We start from the raw sequence: 23769 nt of genomic DNA, 5'->3' as shown, positions 1-23769 counted from the left end.
GCTGTAGGGTTTCACTTGCCTGACTTATGTGCCAGCAGCGTCGGATCAGTTCCCACTCAGTGGCAGTGTGGATGTGGGTGTGAATGTTCGTTTGTCTCGATATGTGCCCTGCCACTGACTGGTGACCAGTTCTGGGTGTAGTCCACCTGAAGTCAGCTGGGATAGGTTCCAGCTCCCCCACTGCGACCCTGTTCAGGTTAAGCGGTGTTGAAAATGGATGGATAATATTCCATGTTATGCAATACTACACAAATCGCTACGATACAGAAAGATATTATAGAATAGAATGGAATCGAATAATATAGAGAGTGTCGTGCAGCATTTGAGGTTATTTTAGTCTTTGCAAAGTAATGGAATTTCATTGGACTCTCTTCTGCTCCGCTGCGACTGCAGAAGTACTTTATCAACTTCTGGCTTCTTTTAAAATGATCAGATTCAAACTGTCAGTTGTGTGCCTTTTTTTTTTTTTTAAAGATTTATTCATCTTAAAATAAAATCTGAATCAAGATGTTTGAGGCAGCTGAGGTCAAAAATGTGGGGAAACGGAGTAATTTTAACGTGATCGTCAAACGTCAAAGGATAATTGTGCTGTGTGATTACAAGTAAAATGGGCATTTTGGAATGATACCGTACATGTCCCCATTTATTTTACGTAGCAATCTCGTTTCTTGACTGGACTACCATGCAGGGGATACTCACTGTTGACTCGACAATTTTTTCATGTAAATATTTTCTTCCCCGAAATAGTACAATGAATCGGCATTTTTGCAGTGAACACGTTGTGAGAACATGTTTTTGTTTCATTTTAAGTGGGAAATTACACAATCCATGCAGGTCGTGTCACGCAGTTTTGGTGAATTTGATCAGCACAGACTTGCAGGCAAATTCTACGCATCATCTGCCTGTGGAGGCCTGCTTGTAGTTCCTTATTAAAGTACTTGGTAGCAGTTTCTGCTTCTGCCATGTCAAGGATTACATCACTGTATATATTTAAAGGGAATGAGAGGAGCTGCTTGGATCGGCATTTGCCTGTGTTCATGCCCATAACGGCACAAAACACATCTTTGCAACTATGCCAGTGTGTGTTTGCAAAAATACCCAAACCCAGTCCAGGCCTCTCATGCGCACCTTATGCAAAATTTGCACTTGGAATGAAAATAGAACTTTCTCTGTTCGCATTTATTAAAGAAAAGTGTAATTATATTTACTTTTAAAATCAGAGGATGTATGCATTTTCACTCGTGCATTTGTTTGTTGATGAATAAAGTATTGATGATAAATGCATTTGCTTATTACAAGAAATACCATGTTCATGCTGCAAAAATTCAATTTTCATTCAGATTTAATTGTTATTTTTTTGTAAGACAAAAAAAAAGTTTTGCCGTGTACGGACTAATTAAGCAAAGGAACGGTCACGCAAAAAAAAACTGCAGGCATGACAACTGAATTAAAAATGTGAAAATGGACACTACACACAGCAAGAATGATCATCACCCCCAACCCCCCCCAAAAAAAATGCACAAAGCAGATGGTATGTCCCATGTATGTCCCATCAGTATTTATGTTCATAGAGAGCAATATTCAATTGCAAAATTAACGTGCAGATTTACAAGTCCTTTGTTTTCTCTTATCACATTCAGTATAGTGTGTCTTAACTTCCTGTTTCTGTCGACCACCTCTGCACATTAGTGGCTGTGTTTTGGTCGGAGAAGAAGGTTGAAAAATGAAACGTTTTCTGGGCAGGTTTCCTGCAAAAGTGATTGGTGTGTGTCCCATCAAATTGTATTCATACTAAAACACCACTGTTATTTTTTTTTTTTAATGACAAAAATAAGAGCGAATAATTTGTATTGAGTAAAAAACAGATGTCAAGGTTGAGTGGTAATCAACGTTTCCAGCGGTGACACATTCATTACTTATAGGCACCGCCCACACGTCTACTGAAATGAGCATTTAGGCAAAATGAAGGTGGAACATGTCAAAGGCTTGGCAGTGGACATTAAAAGTGATTACCAAGACCATTGTTGCATCAAGCAGACAAATGAGGAGTCTTTAAGAAAAGCAAGTAACAGTTATATTCTCACTTAATATCCTATTCATTATTCTCATGATTAAAAGCCTGTAATAACTTAAAACACTGATAACTACTAATTTACTGTGCCCATTGTAAATGCGTGTCTGTCGAATGCGGTGCGGCATTCATTTGCCAAACAGCAATTCCATTTGATGCTCATACAGTTACGATCACAAGTAGATGCATTCTTCCGTTTTCATTTGAGTGCAAATCAACAACGGCTTATAATAAAGACAAAAACAAACAATATTTTCATGAAGGTCCTGATCACCATTTTGCATGACTGTATTTCATGTTGGTGGACAGTCTCACACACACACACACACACACACACACACACACACACACACACACACACACACACACACACACACACACACACACACACACACACACACGTCGTGTTGTGATAGTCGCTGGAATCAGTCCAACATTGGCCCTGTCTTTGACCAGGAAATTATTCAAACTTCCACTTGACCTGTCAGGAATTCAAGTTCACTTCGTTGATTTGTGTTTTTGATGTGAACATTTGCCATCTGCAAGGCTCGCCACAGGTTGGATACTATATGCCCACCTTAAGCAATCAGTGTACCGCAAAGTGTTTTACGAGGAGGCGCTCACCCATTCCATTTGTTTTTGATGCCAAGTGAAGCAGAGATACAACAGGGCTAGGGCGTTCTATAGCCCTGTCAGAAATTTGTGTAGTCCCACTTAAGGCCGTCCAGAATTTTATTTTGTAAAATATTTTAAAAGTTATTTTCTCAGCCTCCCTAAGAATCGGTCAAGCCTCCCTTTCGCCCTCGGAGGGAAAATAATCCTGGGGCCACGCCTGAAGTAAAAACATTCCAAGGAAACCACGATGTTCCATCACTGTTGAGCTATTTGTAGAACAGGCCCATGGTCGCCTCATGTGGTCCTTGGGGTGAAATGGAATCCGTGAGCACCATGTTGGTCTGAGTACTTCAATGCAATTTTGGGCCACTCTAGCCCACCTCTGCAACTACTGTGCGTGCCCTTTCAAGGTTAAAAAGCGACTGTGAGTTTTAACACAATGTCTTTCCACTGCAATTTAAAAACAGTGGGCCAGAGGATTTTAGTATACAGTACAGCAAGCCTTTTGTGTGTGTGTGTGTGTGTGTGTGTGTGTGTGTGTGTGTGTGTGTGTGTGTGTGTGTGTGTGCTTGTGCATGTGTGTCTGGGAAAATGCTAGCATCATATCAACATGTCTTTGTGTGTGGGTGGGTATTTGGTGGATGGGTGGTCTGTTTTAATTCAAGTCTATGAAATTTTATGGGAATGTCTGTCCATCAGTGTTCCTGCCTGAGGAAAATAAATGCTGAATTTAAAGCCTTTTTGGTCCTCGGAGGATGCGTAAAATTGGCGACACATGCATTCAGTTTTTATTACAATTTATTGTATTAAGGTTTTCTTTGTGTGAACCTGTTCAGAAACTACCTCTTTTAATCTGTCCTTTGCCCCCCATGTTTCACTACAGTAAAATAGTCATCACTTTGTCTTATTATCATTTACCGTATTTTCCACACAAAAAGGCGCATTGGATTATGAGGCGCACCTTCAATGAATGGTCTATTTTATAATTTTTTTCATACTTTGGACGCACCGAATTATAAGATGCAATCTACAATGCATCCTCTCGATGAAGCTACGCTCAAGGAAATGCCAACAGAACGATCAGATGTCAGTAAAACGTATTTAATAAAGCAGCAACACAGTTCACTTAACAAACAACAAGTTATAACATTGACTCATTAATGTTGAACTTTCTTGCCGCTGCTCTATTTCCGCGTTCAACTGTGTAACCGATCGCCTTAAGTTTGAACTCTGCGTTGTCAGCATGTCTCTAGCAACGAGCCATTTTCGGGTTGAAATATTACCGTAATGACCATACACAAGGCGCATCGGATTTTAAGGCGCCGCTGTGAGCATTTAAGAAAATGGAAGGCTTTTAGGTGCGTCTTTTAGTGCGGAAAATACGGTACGGTTTTCGATTTACAGGTACTTAAATAAACATACCAACTATGTCTATCTGTATACCTATTTATCTATCTATCTATATCTATATAGATATAGATATACTCACAAAATACTGTAAACTGTTGATGTTATCCAGGTTCTCAGATGTTAAAATCTAATTTCAAGAGTCAGCAACTACAACGCTCCTCCGAGGGGGAAAAAAAAAATGATGTTGCTTATTCATACAACGCACGCTCCTGCTTTCATCACCACATCCAAGCAGCCCCACTCTCCATTACTCCTCTCAATGCAGTGCTTTTGCCAAGCGCCTTAGCGTTGAGCTGCTCTCCTTTCAATACCGCTGATTAAAAATGTCTGATGCATCAACACGACTAAGCAGATTACAGATTTAGTTTCCCGAAGCAAAGGTTCGTACTCGGGAAAGAAGTGAGCAATATTGGAGCAGAGATAGGAGCAAATCAACCATTTGACAATATGTGTAAAGTACACAACTCTGGTTACATTTTCCTTTGTATGTTTGAAGTACCTCGCCTGACTATAAAAGTGCTGGTTTGAGAAAATGACACACACACCCAATCCAAATATTTGGCATTCCGTTGTTATTTTTGTCCTATACCAACGTGTTGTTAAAACAAATCCATTATCAATTCACATTCAGACCTCCGAAAGTCACCAATAATTGACATGCGAGCCACGCTCTTAGTTGGTGACATACTTGCACTGAGCTCAGTCACATGTTAATGTGACAATCTTTTTCTTGCAACTAGTTATGTAACGTGTTACCTATAGGATATAGCAAAATTGCACAATCGCAGAATGGATTATTTTCCCAAACTGTTCCGACCTCATGTGATGTTATACACTGTTTTGTTTTGCAAAACCATGCCTTGATGCTGTAATGCTCTGACCAGTTCAATGTTTAGAAAACATGTTAAAATATTTTAATATGCATATTTAAGAGCAATATATATTAAAAACCTTAAGTTTTGCAATTACAGTCATATCATTTACATTCAGAAAGATTCTCTGTCTTTTATAGTTTTTCCAATTGTCCATAGGTGAGAATGGGAGTGTGAATTTGGGGTTCTGTGCTGCGATTGACTGGCAACAAGTACGGGGTGTTCCTGACCTCTCAACTGAAGTCAGCTCAGATGGGCTCCATCACACCCGTTATTCTAATGAGAACAAGCTGCATAGAAAATTGACAGATCTGGGCAGAATGTCACACATCCCTCTGCCGCTTGCTAAAATGGAGTGATACGGGTAAAGCTCTGTCTGTCGGAAATGTGCTCTTTAGTGGCCACTTTGCCACAGACAGACGTCTCTGGTGGAAATAGACCTCTCAGGCTGGATGCCCAATTGTGATTTAACGCTTATGTCACATTTACACAGATCCAATATGGCTGTGTGTGACTGAAGACATGAAACACCCTGCATGCACAGACGGTGAAATTGCACAAAACTACACCAGTGTTCAAACGGGGCGGTAATAACGTGGAAGTAAACAAAAATATGTTGACAATATGAATAGGAATCATTGACTGTAATTATGTTGTTTGTAAAGAAACAGCTATCTATGTATTCATCAGTGATTGCTTGTTTGCATTGGTGGGGAACAGCTGTCTTTATGCTCTCGTCGTATTGGCATATATCCAACACGTGTTGTATTTTTTTTCCTCTTTATGCTACCATAATACACATTCCATTTGTGGAATATGTCGCCCGCCTACTGCCCGAAGACAGCTGGGATAGGCTCCAGCACCCCCCGCGACCCTTGTGAAGATAAAGCGGATCGGAAAATGGATGGATGGATGGATGGGTATTGCAATGAGCCTTTGGACAACCTCACAAAACTTGTTTTCTAAGTGGGAAAGCGACTAATGTAGTCAGCCTGTGGTCGCCATGCATGAACAAACGGATCGTGAACTTGTTTCTGAGCTGCCCTGCGCTTGTACGGCTCAGACACTGTCTTGAGCATGCCAGGAATCTCCCGCTGCAGAATAATGCCGCAAACAATGTACCACTTTCACATTCTGCCAGCTAATTAATGAACACTCATTTAATGAACAAGCCATTTTACAAGGTATATCGAGAAAAATCTGTCAAGAGGAAAACAACATACACAATCTCATAAAATCAGACATGATCGTAGAGGTGATCCAAATGAAGGAGCCGGTGAGTGAACAGACATAGTTAGATCAAATTGAAATATCGCCTCAACCGACGTTGATGCATATGTGAAAGTGCTGCTGTATGATGCCATGCCGAGGATTCCCATCACTTAATGAAAGAGAGAAATAACCGAGCAGATGAATTCCCCTAATAAAGTCAGTCTACCCTTGAACTCACAGAAGCATGGCTGTACATCCACTCCCCCAAGGGGATTTTCTTATTCTTTTGAAGAACATGAGACATACTGATTATCATGTCACACAGCAAGCTCACCTATACAGAAGTGCCACCGCTTTCTCTGTCCTTTTACCAGCATGTCTATTGTGCGGTGGAATGAAAGCAATGTGAATGACAAACTTGAAAGTCACATCCGTTTTTTTCCCCCCTTCATGATGTTGTTATTGGTAACATGATCTAATGGGGGATGCTGAACGATCCCAAATATGGATTTTTTTTTTTTAAATAAATATTTCCGCAATTCCCGAGGTTGTCCGGGCTCTCCCTTAGAGATAAGGTTAGACGCTTGGTCATCCCTGGGTCACATTCTTACTTGTTGAAAAAAAATGGAGGTCACTCTAAATGGAGAAATAATAAAACAATCTAAAACACTGATGCAAAGTGATTCAGCTTCCCATTCTGCTTACTTGACTTAATGTATGTTTACGTTCCCTGTCTTCTTATGTTGTTGAAAAAGCTTTTACTGGTTTCCTGACACCGGCACTGTAGAATTACACTTTGAAAGTGCAGCTGTCAACCCACTGCGAGCTGTAAATGTGACCTAATTTGCACATCCACCTTTTTGTCCTCATAACAGAAGGATGTCAGCCACTTCAGCATGATTAACGAATACCTTGGTAAGCTGTAAACACAGACGCTACATATGTTCTTCAATTACAAAATGATTTATAAGCTTGGATGCTGTTCAAAGCGCCTTTGACAATATGAATAAAGGATGTATGCCATAAAAAAAGACACTGATTTAAGATAACACAGTTTAGTGGATTCAGCGACTTAATATTCATGTAAAACATGAGGGGGAGGGGGGGGGATGCTGTTCGAGTCTTTCAATTTGTTCATCAGTTCATCCAAGTATGACAAAGACGTATTTTGCATATTTACCCTTTGATATTTATCCATTTCATTGAGTCTATACCGAACAACCTTTTAAGTATCCACATGCTGTAGATGTATATGATTCAAACCATTTCATTTTCATCACATTTTGTCATGCTGGGCTTTGGATGCAAAAAAAAACCAAACAAACAAACAAACAAACAAAAAACAAACAACATGCCCCTGTAATAACGGATTAGATGTGTGTGGCTCATCATGCCCAAATCCCGCATGTAGCTCTAATGGGCATCTTGCACCGGATGGCTCCGTGTCCAATTACAAGACTCCTACAGGTGCTAATCAGGCTTCAGAAAGCAACGGGCACACAACGGGTGAGGAGTCGTTTGAAGGATAACAATCCAAAAAATGATTTTCGTGGAGTGTGACGTTTGTTTGCATGCATGCAGCCCATTTCAAGGGAGTTGTTAAGCTTATTTTGAAAAGCATATGTTGTCAAGGGTTCAAATCCTGTACCTGTACCTGCGCAGGTTTTGTTGTGGATACTCCGGTTTCCTCCCACATTCCAAAAACATGCACGATAGGTTAACGGAACACTCTCAACTGCCCGTAGATGTGAGTGTGAATGGCTGTCGTATTTTTTTATGTAATGTGTGGAAGAGTGTACGTGAATGTATGTGTGGATATGTCTACGTTTGCATACATCTGAAAGTGTAAAGGGAAATGAGGAAGTGATGAAAGAAAACCTTTTCATGGTAAGAAAAACATTAAGACTCATTAGTACGACCATAATTAGTATCTATAAAGAAAGATTTACACATCTGTAATGTTCATCATGATTAATTGGCAGTGTTACTCAGTGTGTTGCTCATCGACTATGCGGAATATAGACCTGGCAATGAAGACAGCAAAGCTATTCAGGCGAAAGTATGTTATATTTTTTCCGTCTTTGTATTCTCTACATTTATTGTTTCTTTCTCTTGCTTTTCTGTTTGTATCTTAGTATCAAAAAGCACACTATTACACATATTTACACGAAAGCTGTGCCTCAAACATGTGGGTCATTCTAAATGCGCTCTTTGTATTGTGTATTAATATCTCTGCTGGTCATCTTCATGAAGTTTAGTATCACCTTTGACAAGTCTTGCCAGCAACTAGTCACATCCTTATACTCACTTTTCTGGGTTGTCAGTCCGCCATCTATTATGTCATTTTTGTTCTTTTTTCTGTCCATCACGCTGTCTGAGTGACTTTGTTACAGACCTGCAACAAAGCAGAAAGAGCACACATAATCCACACAATCGACTGGCAAAGTGCTGCAGCTCAAATTGCCATTTACTCTCCTCGTCCCTGGAGATTGGATTTTTAGCCTCACGTTCAAGAGTGCAAGAGCAGGAAGAGTGCTTTGAATGTAAAAGCAACGACTGATTCTTGTGTAGTAAGTTTATTAAGTTAAAATCAAACAGGGAACCACACAACGGCCATAGGATCAACTGAAAAATGCTCTCCATATACAGAGTTCACGACACGTCAATGGGACAATACTCCAGGCCTGGCGGAACTCATTGTCTTCTGGACATATTGACAAACACATCGTGAAACGCTGGGCTGCTTTTGCAAAGCAAAAGTCCTTGTCTCTTTCTTATTTATTGTCTGCGCAAAGCACAAAAGAAAGTCAACATTTTTTTTTTTTTTTGTAAGCAGCGTCAAGCATCCCAGTCAGTTCATCATACATGGCCACCATACTCATCTTACTGAGTGACAACAAAAATCTGTCACATATTCACAGGCAAAATAAATGACTGGTCGGTGAGGACAAAAAATAATTTTTCACTTGTTGTATTGATGATCCGCTGTTCAAGTGTTTGCAGCAAGGGACTCGAGTGGGTTATCTTGGTCCCTGATGTATTGCCTTTTATACTATATTCTGATGATATTCATTTCATGTTTTGACTTCGACTTGATATAAATTATTTGTTGCTTCTGGGGAGAAATTACATACTTCAAATGACTACTTTATTTAAATCACCATTTGAATTTCCACATATGGCCAGTAAAAGGCAGTGGCATGAAATAAATCATATGAAGAACAATATTGGGGCAAAGAAAGAGAAAATGGCATCCAGTATTCTGGGAAGACTTTCTAAAACATTTTGAAATTTTTCCGATCATCCAGAAATAGTAGGAGCAGAAAGGTCAGAGGTCGCTGTTGTTGGACAACGAGACCTGACACGCCTTTGAAGCATTCCTCAATGGACTTGCATGGGTGAACTGCCATACTGGACGAGAGAAGGGCCTTCTCCAAAGTGTTCCCTAAATTGGCCAACATATCTGGTATGAAATCAGATTGATTAATCCATCAATCATCAATTTATTGAGATGTGTATCAAAAGCTAATATCATGTAAACAAGATATATTTTTTAGGGAGTTCTTCGCAAAGCTCAAAACAAACTGATGTTTTGGTTTTTTTTTTTTCTTCCCGCTGGATTGTTTTCAGCCTAGTTGTTTTTATACTTGTTGATCAGTCCAAAATTATCCACAGCCCAAAGCTACTTTGGTCTCATTGCGGTCAGATAGTTGACCCAGGCCTTCCTGTTTATAGGTTCATTCCCATTTGCCATGAACTGGGATCCAAGGGAAATGTTACTACAGAGAGACTAAAAAAAGACTCCAATTTCAAAGTTGTGTAGTACACTGTTCATGATTAGAATATATTGAATGCATATCGGATATATTTTTTCGAATGTTTTCCAGGAAATTTGGCACGGCAGAGTTTGGAAGAATGGCACGGGAGCCGCTGGTGAGTTTGAGGTTTAATGTCCACTGTTATGTTCCTGGTTCTGTGACCATGAATTTGTTTCCCTTTGCAGGCAAAGCATTGGTGGGTGAAGGATTTTTAGCTCGTCACTGATGGTGTGGTGGTACACTCGCCTGACTTGTGAGCGGGCAGCATGGGATCAGTTCCCACTCAGTGACGGTGTGGATGTGGGTGTGAATTGTTGTTGGTCTCTATATGTGCAGTGTGACTGACTGGCAACCAGTTCAGGCTAGTGTCTGCTTTCCACCCGAAGTTCTCTGGGATAGACTCCAAAACCCCCCGCAACACTGTTCAGGATAAGCGGTGTTGAAAATGGACGGATGAATGGATGGATCCTCGGTCACATCTGCTGTAGCTGTGATTTCTAAGTGTCGCAGTAGGTGGAAGATCAACCACCTTCTATTTGCGGTTGGAGTGCGTGGACGGGCTGTGAGAAACCAATACGAAGTGTTGCGTGCGTGTAGCGCTACACGGTTGTGCCGGACTATAGGCGATACAATACATAGTGAAAAAAATAAGCATCTTCAGTTGAGTTTTATGAGCATAAGGAACTCGTGACATAAATACAGCCGTCTCTGAAGCGCCACCCCCGTCGATCTGGTGTTTGTAAGGCAACCGACTCCAAAGTTGGTTCATTGAAACCATCACCATAGCCAGGGGGGCGCTTTAAGGGGAAGAGTAGTGACGAGTGATTCTAAGGGCCCAAGACTGACAGAGACTTTGACAATCTCAATTCACATGCAGGGCACATCATTCACACCCAAAGTAACTCCATCACTGCCTTCAGCAAAGTCAGGCGAGAGAACCACCACATCAGTGACTCCTGACCCACCCAAGGCTATCAAGAAAGTTGCAAGGCAGAGCTCATGCCCATCCATCCATTATGCTCATTAGGGTCACAGCTGAACTGCACTTATCCCGGTTGACTTTGGCTAAGAGGTGGGGTTCACCCTGGACTGGTTGGCAGCCAAATACAGGGCATACATGGAAACATCCATTCACACTCACACCCACGGGCAATTTAGAGTCTTCGCTCAACCTAACATGCATGTTTTGGGAAATTGGGAGAAATCAGAAGTACTCAAGCAATGCATGGAAATGTATTTCGAACTAGATTTTAAACAGAACGTCGTAACTTCATCGAGAGAACTGTAATGCATCAAAGCTGTACTTGAAGGTCAATGTTTTGAAGCCTGCGGGTGTGTTCTGCAGTGTCATGTGTTTGCATTTTAGAACTCTGGGGAATCACTGTCAAGGCTGCGAAAAATGAAAGAAAAAGTTCTAAAAATAGTTAATGATTACTCCAGTGATGTCTCTCTCATGAGGCCCTTATCTCGTACATTTAATGCTCCATTTTCCTCAGCTTTGGAATCCTACTTAAGTAAAGTAGTTGGCAATATCGCTGTAAATTTCAAACCATTACGGTTTTCTTGTTCTCTTGCCTGTGCTTGAAAGCATATTTGATTTTTTTTTCCAGACTTCACCATGATACTTATCCTCCCCAATTCTCATCTTTGTCTTTGCTCTGTTGTCACTTAGCCAGGAAAAAAAAATACAAAAACAGATGAGACAGCAACATATAGTGACTGCTCTCCAAACACACTTAAAAACACGCAAACACACATACACATCTCTCATGGGAACAGAGCGGCCTCCGGAAATTAGGTCTCTGAACAGTCGTGGTGTGTGGGTTTTTTTTTTTTTTTTGCTCAGACAGTTTGAGGCTAGGACAGCAGAATGGGATGCAGGCGAGAACCATAGACATGGCCATGTGCGTGTCTGTGAGCATGTTCCACATGGCCTATTGGCAAGATCACTCTCTATGCCAAAATTCCATGCAGCAAAATTGCTCAAAGATAAACACAGCTTGGATACCTGCAGGGTGCAGACACGTTTTTGTATTAATAGGACAGACCTTGTGGTTACGATTACTGTACCCATGTTGAAGTGCCTGAAGCCAAAAAAAAAAAAGAATGTTATTTTGCCATTCAGGATCAGTGGCCCTTTAGAATTGTTTAGGTCCATCGGAAACCATTTCAGGCCGCAAATACGTCCAGTGCAAACAACGACTGTTTACATTGAAACGCTTGAGTAAATGTGTGAATTCATTGTTTTGATGTGTCGCCGCTTATATAGCAAGGTACCGTAAGCACTGCAACTGGGAAGAAATATCCCCTTTCACACCAGAGTAAGTATAATAACCAAAGTTAATAATTCCTTGAGCTCAAATTGCTTTTTACGGGCAAAGATTACAATCTACATAAGTTACATTACATTACACTTTTCTCAACAGCTGTTTAAATTGACACAGTGGCTCTTACAGTCATGGCGCCCGTATTTAGACTCGGCAGAGTGTTCTTTGATGTCTTGAGGTACAGCCATGAAACATCATCCCATGACACTGGATTGAAATCTTGCTGTTGGACTTATTCAATGAATACGCAAGACCCGTGTTTAAACAAAAAGCACTGCTTGAATATGAGCGTTTGTTTGTGGCACTCGGAACACAACGTTGGGAAAGACAGAATACAGAAATATCAGCAACTCCATGATCATTACTTCCATTGTAATACTAGATTTGAGTCTCAAGTCATGCAAGACAGTGATAGAAAACGTTTCTCTCTGCTGCTTTCGCCTTCCATACTTTTAACTTGAATACCACTCCTGACTAGTATCCTTGACTGAAGAAAGCTACTGTGATGGCGCAGTGCTACTGAGGCAGTGATCTGGCTTTCACATTCTCAATGTCGGTGTGTCTTTTCGTGAGGTCAACAGATAAAAGAAACGACTGTCTCCTTCATTCCATATCTTTGGTTGCTCTTTTGTCTGAAACGCCATTCAGCCACTTGGCTTGGTGCTCCTTCTTTCACACAGGAGCTCATACCCCAGGGTATGACATTTGACCTCTTGTGACTTATCCTGTGACACTGTGCATTGAGAGTTTACATTGTGTTCAGTGAAACCTCTAAAGTTGCTGTGATTAACTGTGAAAATGTTGGATAACTCAACCAGTGTCACAATCAAGATTTTGTCTGATTTTTGAGCTTCCGCTGTTATTGGGCCGAGATTAAAAGTCCGATTGGGTTTACTTGTCTCCATTCTCTACCAAATATCTTCAGCTGTGCAGAAAAATGAAGTATTATGCGCACCAAGTGTATCATCTTCAACTTTTTCATTTGTGCGTTCACATTTTCCCCCCACCTCGCATTCTTTGAGCACAGGGCAGACCATTAATATCATTGCAATCCAGGCTCGGATTTCAAGGCCAGACCATACAAAAGGTGGTTTAAAAAGCTCACGGCGCAACAAACACCCCTCCAATGCTCCAGAAAGCCTTGCTTACCATTTCTTGCTGTTGTCGGTCACAGTGTCATCGACATTCTTTGCTTTGAACAATGGACTGAATAGTGAAAGAAGCAAATGCTTTCATTGCAGTGTTGACGTTAATTAATCACATTTCGAATGAAGAAATCATGTTTTTGGCGCCCTCTTTTGCTGCCGGTTCTTGGGTCATTCCACAATGGTTGTATTGGTTTCAAAATTCTTGAAAAATAAACCTTCAGTTTTCAGATTTCCTGCTGTGTATTCATCGATAACAGGAAATAAATCAAAGGTGATTAGATTGTCTTAGATCAATGGTATAGTTTTTATTCACTGAATCGCAGGGCACACATAGACGAACAACCATCCGTGCTCACACTCACACCTCGGGACAATTTCGAGTGTTCCAGTAACCTGCCATGCGTGTTTTTGGAATGTGGGAGGAAACGGAAGTACCCGGAGAAAACCCACATAGGCACGGGTAGAACGTGCAAACTCCGCACAGGAAGGCCGGAGCCGGAATCGAACCCCGCACCTCTGCACTGTGAGGCCAATGCTCTAACCAGTCAAACACCATGAATTAATGTGAATTCTAAAAATAAGTTAAACACTGTCAAAACATCAACAACATCCGCTACCTTAACTTGAGTAACAAATAAAATGTATGAACTAAGGAACCCAAACAGATTGCTCCGACTTGTGCGAGTTTAGTGGCATTCAAATTTAGAGGTCCCGCTGTATCAAACAAATAGAATTTCTGCAATTCAAAACACAGAGGGGAAAATTTTCAAAGCCCCTCTTGCATGTTGAACTCAGACATTTGACCGTGCTAAATCTCATGTTTAGGCTTCAGCCAAGTTTTTATTTTCAATGCATTTTAGTCTCCATGGTGAAAGGAAAGCACTTTCACATTTTTTTTACCGGTGCCCTGAAAACTTCAATTAACACCTGTTTTGTTCAAGTAGGCACTTAGTATTTCACACATAGCATACTCAATGGGGGGAAAAAATAGCGAAAACCCTCAAAGACCCAGTCGATTTACATTCCAACACTTATATGAGGTCAAATGTTTGCAGCAGTGAGTGAAAGAATGATCAGTGTTTTGAAATAGTTGCACTGTGTGGGATCCTTGTTTGATGCTGCAGAGTAGAATGCAATGAAATCGTCGCCAATATTTCTTTCGTCACTCGGTGGTGCCCGCTGAGGATCAAAGTGGAATTCCAAGACAAGACTAGATAAAGGTTGCAACCGGCAAGGTTTGTTGTTGGAACCCATTCAGGGTATAACATTTCATCACAATGTCATCACAAAATGGTTGTGACAGTCCAAATGACAGTCCAACCCCAGCTTGCTTTGATCTCGAGACAGTATCTGCACCCTGGACTGGTCAACAGTCAATCATAGAGCACCTTTGAGCAAGCAGCTATTCACACTTGAACCTTCAATTAACCTAACATGCAGAGTTCAGCATAGACGAGATTCAAAAGCGACGAACTTTTGACCATATGGCAGACGTGCTCAACAAATGAACCACTGTGCTGTCCAGATGCAAATGTACATTCACCAATCTGAATGTAAAGGTAATTTCCTCTTTTTATTTCTTTAACCACTTCACATCAATTTTGACCATTTGAACTAATACTTGCATGTCCCAAATTGATCCCTTGTCCATTTTCCGCAATGGTTCTCAAAATCATAAAATCCCACGGTCCGTATTTTTAGCTCGAATGTTTAGGTCACAAGTTGTTCGTTGTGTCCAATGCCGACTTACAGTATGCACGGCATGTTCTCTGTGTTGAATGAATGCTTTTGAGTGACCCCCATGTCATTCTGCGTGACATTAGCTGTCAGGCTGGAGAATTGAACGATGGCTTTTTACAAAGAAGAATGTCAGTTTTTGTCGACCAGCAGCTGCTCACAAATGCCTCTCTCAAATACCCCATCCGGTGCCAGTCTTCTCGGGTGAGCTAAAGGGAACCATTAAACCAGCTGGATGTTGCCCAAAAATTCATTGGATGTTTGACCTCAATGATCATTTAATTTTATGCCCTTTTTTCTACTGAGGGACTGCTGAGATTCTCCCATCTGGTTGAAGCTTGTTACTTCTTTTCAACTTCCTCAGATGATAACACGATGAAAAAAAAGTGGTAAAAGAGAGCGTTAAGTCAACAGTCGTATTGATTAAGTCAACCGTCGTAATATTGATTGATTGAGACACAGTATAGGGGTTTGGTGGGGCGGAAAAATAAGAGGGAAAGCAGTGACATGTAAGGATGTGAACTGGGAAGCAAACTACAATAGATTTGGACAAGGGCAGGATATTCCGCATCCAAGGTGTTGTTTAAGAGAATTGTGTTGGAGACAGAATGTTTTGTGGCGAATGCATTGTTTTGTGCCAGCCTAAAAGCCACCAGCTTCTGGTGCAACAATTTTTTTTTAATGCGTATATCCATCTAGTCTGAAAACACATCTTGAGAGGCAATGTGTATTTTTGTAGGTGAAGCTAAATTTGCATTTTTTTGTTAGTCAGTCAGTTCACATCCTTTGCCAACCTATGAACAGGAGTTTTTAATAGCGTCGGTGATTTTTTTTTTCCTTCTCCTAATAAAAGGGAAACGATTTTGTGCGTCGCTAAGTTTTGCATTTTCTTGTGCCAAGTTATCAACATTGATCAATGAGTATGAAACTTCTTTTCCACTTTTGACTTTTGTACCTTCATGCATGTCAGTCAGTCTATTTTTTTGTTTTTTTACTTTTACTTATAGCAAATGAGTTGAATCAGTACTGCTTTTCTTATATATATATGTATATATATATCCGATACTGCTATACTACACAACAAATTAAACAATAATACATGGTTTATCCATATTAAATGAATATCGTATTCAACTAGTACGACAAAGGGCATAACTAGTGGGGCTGAGTGTCCAAGTCGTGCTGATAAAAGATTGAACTAGTGTGATACACTAATGTCTGATATCAGGGATGTGGAATAAATGCTCACAAGGCTATTTGCTATAGACTCGTGTTGCCCGCTGCAGGCGAGACGCGGGAAGGCAGGCAGTCCGAGGGAGGAGAATAAAACGCACCGAGTTCGATCACGCCTCTCCCATCTTGCTTTAAATAGTCGTGGCCACCCCCTGTCGTCACCACAGAGGAGCTGGGCGATTGCAGATGGGGCGCCAACTAGGGAATACTTACTCGCAATGGGAAAATACATTGAAAAAAAAAGTCTTATTGCACTTTGAGTGACATCCATAGGTCTGACAGTTCTACACGCACCTCGCAACATATCAAATTGAAGTGATTTCTTTATTTCCTTGGCTTGGTGCACGAAAACATCTTCTCACCCAAGAATCCAAACGATCTCCATCATTCCCTCTCCCCTCCCCTCTTTGACTCTCTATCTCTCTTCTCTGCGTCTCTCACCGTTTCCCTCCCTCCACCTCCACCCCGCCGGCTGGCTCAGTCCCTCCTCATCACTCCTGTGACGCACGACAGCAGGCATTTTTTGGACGCGTGGAAAAGAAAGCGAGGCAGCTTGCGGGGGGGCAAATGAAACTAAATAAAAGCAGCCGAGCAATTCTGTCTACATTCCTGCTGCCCATTGCTCTAACCGTCAGGAGGACGCGGTCCTGAGGAGAGTATTGTCACCCGGCTGCGCAGTCGTTGTGCGCGCTCACCCGGGAGGCGGCGGGGCGGCGGCGGCGGCGGCGGCGGCGGCGGCGGAGGAGGAAGAAGAAGAAGCAGGACGGGCTGGAGTCGAGGACTTGCATTTTAAGCACACACCGGAGAGTGGGAAGAAGGGGAGAGTGTCAGAGTCACCGGAGAGCGAGGGAGAGATTTCACATTCCTCTCACGTCTTCATCTCTCCTCTTCCTCCTCTCCTTTAGCCTCAGCCACGGGGAAGAGGGTAAGGAGATAGAGCGGGAGATGGGGAAGGAAGCGAGAGACAACTCAAGTCTTGCTCCCCTTTTTTGTTTCATTCTCGCTCTTATTTCTCCCAAATGCTTCGCAGCTGCAGCACAAATCTGAGGTGAGTTGACGGATCTTGTGCACGAAGTGACTAACCTTTCAATTAGTGCGCACTTGTGTGTCTCGCGTGCATCCATGTCAACTTTAACCGCGAACGTGATCCGTGGAATAGTCGTGTTCTTTTCAGCACATCAGCCTCGGCCAAATGTTGCTGCATTATGCTTGGCATCTCTTTCCACGAGCGCGCTGCTCTCTGCTAGATTGAACTCGGTGCTTTCAGTGGGAGAGAGGATTTGGCAGGGCTGACTCAAATACCTTTTCTTGCGTTCCAATATCAAGTATTCAGCATTTGTGACTGAAGTGCAGCTGTTTTGACTTCGAAAGAGTGCACCTTCACATTCTTTGCTTGCAAATCTGCTCCGTCTATTTGCTCTCGAACGTTTTTTTTTCTTACCTGCACTTCTCTTTCCGTTTTCTTTCCCCGCAGCCCAGCATCGGACAGTGAGCAGGACGTTGCGGGCCACAACAGAACACGCCGCAGGAGGATGAAGAAGTGGGAATCCCTCTAAACTAAGTACGTATGCCATCTCATTTGGTGCAACGCATACGACTTATAATGAATAAACAAATGGGGTTTTATCTCAGAAACAAATGAATCTGGGAATCGAGGAATCCTTAGATAACGCACAATGAAGAGAGGAAGAAAATGGTGACATTTGGAGCAAGGCCACATCATTGGATCACATTTATACAACTGTGATTTTTAATTTTTTTTTTTTTTTTGGTGTGTCTTTTCCGGGGGACTGCGACCCTAAAATTTCTCCTCTTTCATCCCCTCCTTACTGGAACCTCCCTCTCCTTTTCCCGACTTTTTTTTTTTTCAAATATATATAAATCAGGACCACGGACAGCGGATTTGTTCCGCCAAAGTCGTCACTGGATGTTTCAGCAGCAACGTTTGGACGCACAGTGCCCAAGCCTCTGTGTGTGCCTGTGTCCGTGAAAGGAACCTCACTGATGTGTGGAAGTTTCATTTTTAAACCTTTTACTGCAAAGCACGACAGCATCAAAAACGATTTCATTTTTTACATAATTGTCAAATCATCAGTATATTGCTTTTTTTCCCCTGAATCTGAAGCTTTTATTTCCTAAAATTCGGGTCATCCTGCAAACGTAGCTGAACTCCTTCTCACACTTGACACTTTCGATTGTATAATACTCAAATACTGTCACTAAAGGCAGCGGACCTAAAATTCGGGTCATCCTGCAAACGTAGCTGAACCCCTTCTCACACTTGACACTTTTCGATTGTATAATACGCAAATACTGTCACTAAAGGCAGCGAAAAAAAAACCCCTGCGCAGATACGTGTGTGTGTGTGTGTATCTGTGTGAATAATGTGCATTTTTTTAAACCAAAAAATTGGATTGTATTATGCCCTCAAAAATTGTGGATCTATTGGAAACATGGTGAATATTGAAGATTATTCAGCACCCTTGACTGCAGTGTAGCCCCCACCCCCCACACTGCTCTCATGACTTAAGAAGAAGGTGACTAAGTGTCCTCTCATGTAATAAATACACCAGGGGGACGGTGTCTCCTCTTTGCGGCTAACCTCACCCACCTGCTGTTGCTATTGTTTATTCATAGGGATAGGCATCTCTGAGGTGATTTATTGCGGCCTTAGGAGCATATCTGCTGTATTATAAATGGACCTGGGTCTGCTCGGTGATGCTAACTCTACAAGAGATTTGTTTCTCTTGCATGGCTATCGCATCACCGATCCAAGTGCACTTGGCCCATTTTGCTTGAAATACTCAGCAACATCTCACGTAGTCATGGTCATTTTCCACTCGCTTTGCCATTGCATCGAAAGTAATCGCCCTTATTTTTGCCATTTCTTTCATCTTGAACTCTATTTTGCTGGGTTTGTTTGCGCACACGCGTATCATCCTCTCCCCCCCATTTCATTCTCCCTCTTTCTCTTTGTTGCAGTGCTGTGAAGTGGCTCTCTTCCTGGAGCCCAGACTTCACCCACTTGGTGTCAGCGAGGATGCTGTGGGTTACCTTGCTGAGCACCATAGCCTTAGGATGGACCACCCCGATCCCATTACTGGAGGACTCGGAGGAGATCGATGAGCCGTGCTTCGAGCCCTGCTACTGCGAGGTCAAAGAGGGCATTTTCCTCGTGCACTGTGACAGCAAAGGATTTACAAACGTGAGCCAGGTTGCTCAGATATGGAGCCGGCCATTCAAACTCAACCTGCAGAGAAACTCCATGAGGAAGCTCTACTTTAACGGCTTTCTCCATCTCAACAATGCCATATCTATCAATCTCGGTAATAACGCCTTGCAAGATATCCACGCTGGAGCGTTCAACGGCTTGGGAATACTCAAACGGCTTTTCTTACACGAGAACAAACTGGAGATTTTCCGGAATGACACATTCCTCGGACTGGAGAGTTTAGAGTATCTCCAGGCAGACTACAATGTTATCAAAAGGATTGAAAGTGGTGCATTCAGGCACTTACACAAATTGAGAGTGCTTATACTAAATGACAATCTGATTCCCGTGCTCCCCAATTATCTCTTCCGCTCTGTTTCACTCACACATTTGGACCTTCGGGGGAACCGACTAAAGACGATGCCTTATAAGGGCACATTGGAGTATGTTGGGCGGAGTTTGATGGAAATTCAGCTGGAAGAGAACCCTTGGAACTGTGTGTGTGAGATTGTCCAACTAAAGACTTGGCTGGAGAGGATTCCTTATACCGCCCTGGTCGGCGAGATAACATGTGAATACCCGTTCCATTTACATGGGAAAGACTTACGGGAAATCAAGCGCAGCGAGCTTTGTCCTTTGCTCTCCGATTCCGAGATCGAGGCCAAACTTGGAATTCCCCGCATCCCGTTCAACAGCGACAACACGTGGCCTACCAAACCGTCCTCCATGCTCTCGTCCTTTCACAACACGGCATCCTCCGCAGCAAAGCCCACTAAACGACCTCGACCCACCAAGAACGCCCCAACACCTCGCAGCGTTTACCCAGGCATCAACCAACCCCCGATTGCCGGCTATCAGACAAGACCTCCGATCCCAATCATTTGTCCCGCAGGATGTATTTGCAACCTTCACATTAATGACTTAGGCCTGACGGTGAACTGTAAGGAGAAAGGCTTTCACAACATCTCTGACCTTCTGCCACGGCCCCTCAATGCCAAGAAATTATATCTCAGTGGTAACCTCATACAGAAAATCTACCGTTCTGATTTCTGGAACTTCTCAAGTTTGGATTTACTGCATTTGGGCAACAACCGGATATCTTATGTGCAGGAGGGGGCTTTCATCAACCTGCCAAACTTAAAAAGTTTATATCTGAATGGCAATGACATTGAAAGGCTCACCCCCGGAATGTTTCGAGGACTTCAGATGTTGACTCTCCTCTATTTCGAGTACAACGTCATACGTGAGATACAGCCCAACTCCTTCTCCCTTATGCCCAATCTGCAGCTGGCTTTTCTCAATGACAATTTGCTGCGCTCCCTCCCCGATGACGTCTTTGCTGGCACCAACCTCGCTCGCCTCAACCTTCGCAACAATTACTTCCTAACCCTGCCTGTCCGCGGAGTCCTGGAGCACCTCACCTCGATCGTCCAGATTGATCTCCATCAGAACCCCTGGGAGTGCTCGTGCGATATCATCCCCCTCAAACAATGGCTGGAAAAGCTCTCCTCGGTCATTGTGGTTGGAGACGTCATCTGCAAGACGCCAGAGTTTGCCTTTGGGAAGGATTTGCGCTCAATCGAGGTTGAAGTCCTTTGTCCCAAACTTAAGCATTTCTCAGGCCCATTGCCGGCTCAGCCCGGTGGGGATGACCTCACCACCGGGAGCGCGGGAATGGGGGAGGCAGGTGGAAGAGACGCAGTTCCGTTGTCCGTCCTCATCTTGAGTCTCCTCATCCTCTTCATCTCTGCTGTGTTTGTAGCAGCCGGGCTGTTCGCCTTCGTTCTGCGCCGGAGGAAGAAACTGCCCTTCAGGAAGCGCTCAGAGGTGGATCTGACAGGGATCCAGATGCAGTGCAGGATTTTTGAAGATGCACCCAGGCAGAGTAGCGCCGTCAATACAAGCACACTGGAGAAGCCAACCTCCAGCTTGCACACTCACACTCATCCCAGCCACACACATTCCCATGGCCATGTTTATGATTACATCCCCCACCCTGTGACTCAGATGTGCAACAACCCCATTTATAAGCCCCGGGAGGGGGAGATAGCTGCAACATCGGATGACGACAGAGGGCAGTTTTCAGCCAAGAGAGACAATGGAAGCAGCAGTAGCGGCAACAGCTACAGAACCGTGTTAGAGAAAGAAAGAGAGTGGAGCCTGTCCGTCTCCAACTCCCAACTCAACACAATCGTCGCTGTCAACCACACCACAGCCGACTTCGCGGGGCTCCATGAGAACGGCGGGCTCTGCCCGACTGTGATTGACAGTCAGAGGCCCACACCTACCGTCGCTTTTGTGGACTGCGTTTATGGGACCGCCCCCAAACTAAAGAACATGCACGTGGCACATGCTCACCCACCTGGCATGCAGTACCCAGATTTGCAACAGGACGCTCGGCTGAAGGAGACTTTGCTTTTCACGGCGGGGAAAGGCTGCTACCCTGAACCGTCCCAAAGCGATTACCCGGAGTTAAGGGCCAAACTTCAAACCAAGCCGGATTACCTCGAACTGTTGGAAAAATCGTATCGGTTTTAACATTTGTAGCCCGGTGGAGAAAGGCATGAATGACGTTGTCAGTTTGCTATCCTTAAAACACAACCGCCCGAAACCAATCTTAAAATCAAGTCATTCTGGACAAGGCAGCATGAGATGAATTGAAAATAGATTGCCGTGCCGCCCAAATCATGATGGAGGAAAGGCTGTTCTCAGATATTTCAATCAAGTGCCTTTTTTTCAGAGTAGCCAGCAATGTCAGCATCTATTATTTTTTATAATATAAGATATCACTACTTGCTGAGAAGAGTGTATTACAGGAGTAAGAGATGCATTGGGGAATTAAAAAAAAAAATACACCACAATCCTGACATACAATAAGATCCTTTGTTTATGGAATTCCCATGACGCACGGGAGCAGGACGTCTCTCTGAATTGGTGGGTTATTCTCTGCCTCTTCTACCCCTCACTAGGATCGACAAAGACCCCGGAGGCCGTGCACATTAAGGCGATGGGAAATCATTGAAAGAAGGATAAAACAAATATGAATATGAACTGCAGTTTGCCGCATGCACTCGGTGCAGTGCAGGAAGATGAGGGTTGGCGGTGGTGTCGGGCGGGGGGGGGGGGTTGCAGTTCATCACATTGTGAACAAAGATACTGCAACGCATTACAGTTGAGTGTTCTATTTAATTTTGATATCCTATGACTATGTTTGTGACTATTAATTAGGACGTTTGTCTTGATCGGGGTGCTTCTCATAAAGGGACGCGCCGGTGATGCGCAGGTGATGAAACATTTGTGAATATTATCAGACAACGCTCAAGGTTTTCTGGATATTTCCATGCACTTTGTTTAGGGCCCCACGCTCCACGCAATTGCCTCTGGATCCTGCCCCCGCCCCCCGCCCTCGCCCCACCATCACCCACTAACAGCTTTGTCGGACGCACTTTTAATGTTTTCTCTCTCACACAAAGATTTGAAGAAAAATGTGCATATATTTATTCTGTAATTTCAGTGACGACTTTAATTGTAAAGGTAATGTTAAATCAATGTACAGTGATTATGCGTCTGGTATAGCCTTCTTAAATAAAAAGAAACTCTTCAAACAGATGTCACATCAAGCTGTGTTGAACAATACGGAAGACTGTGTCATTGTTCAAGAGCCGCGTCGAATCTGTGACATCATCACCCGGTGGAGGGAGATTCCTTAAACTTGATTTGGGCTCAGGAGAAGTTGACAATTGCACAATCAGTAAGCATCGGTTTCCATTTGTACTGGACCAATTTTGATCAACGCATGTGTCAATGCACCTGCACAAGCTTTACAAAAAAAAAAGGTTCTTCTTTGGTCACGTTTTCCACTTACTTTTTGCACTAAATTGTACTAAAGTCTTGTGAGAGCGGGCTCTTGAACCAGATAAAGGAAGAAATCATTTTCTCGATTTTTGTGTTCATCACAACACTAAACATCACTACTCTTCCTACCTACGTAATGTGATGGGAGTGCGATGCAGTGAAGTCAAAGAAACAGTCGGTATAAACCCACCTATAGAAATATAAACATGTTTTAATCAGCAATCTTCATTTTCCAAATCGGTGTTGACGGTGTAAGCTGA

The 23769-nt window shown here is 42.8% G+C and overlaps 1 protein-coding gene across 1 annotated transcript; it reads left to right on the top strand.

Annotated features, from left to right (window-relative positions):
* Window positions 1–16873: 16873 nt before the first annotated feature.
* slitrk3a (SLIT and NTRK-like family, member 3a) lies at window positions 16874–23769 on the top strand. The gene is made up of 3 exons (XM_019885806.1): window positions 16874–17491; window positions 17918–18004; window positions 19426–23769. Exon 3 carries the CDS (start codon window positions 19484–19486, stop codon window positions 22190–22192), a length of 2709 nt encoding a protein of 902 aa, XP_019741365.1. The 5' UTR covers window positions 16874–17491; window positions 17918–18004; window positions 19426–19483; the 3' UTR covers window positions 22193–23769.

This window comes from Hippocampus comes, unplaced genomic scaffold (genome assembly GCF_001891065.2).
Source record: "Hippocampus comes isolate QL1 unplaced genomic scaffold, H_comes_QL1_v1.1 scaffold29, whole genome shotgun sequence".
Classification (NCBI taxonomy): domain Eukaryota; kingdom Metazoa; phylum Chordata; class Actinopteri; order Syngnathiformes; family Syngnathidae; genus Hippocampus; species Hippocampus comes.
This window is presented reverse-complemented; position numbering and strand designations above follow the sequence as displayed.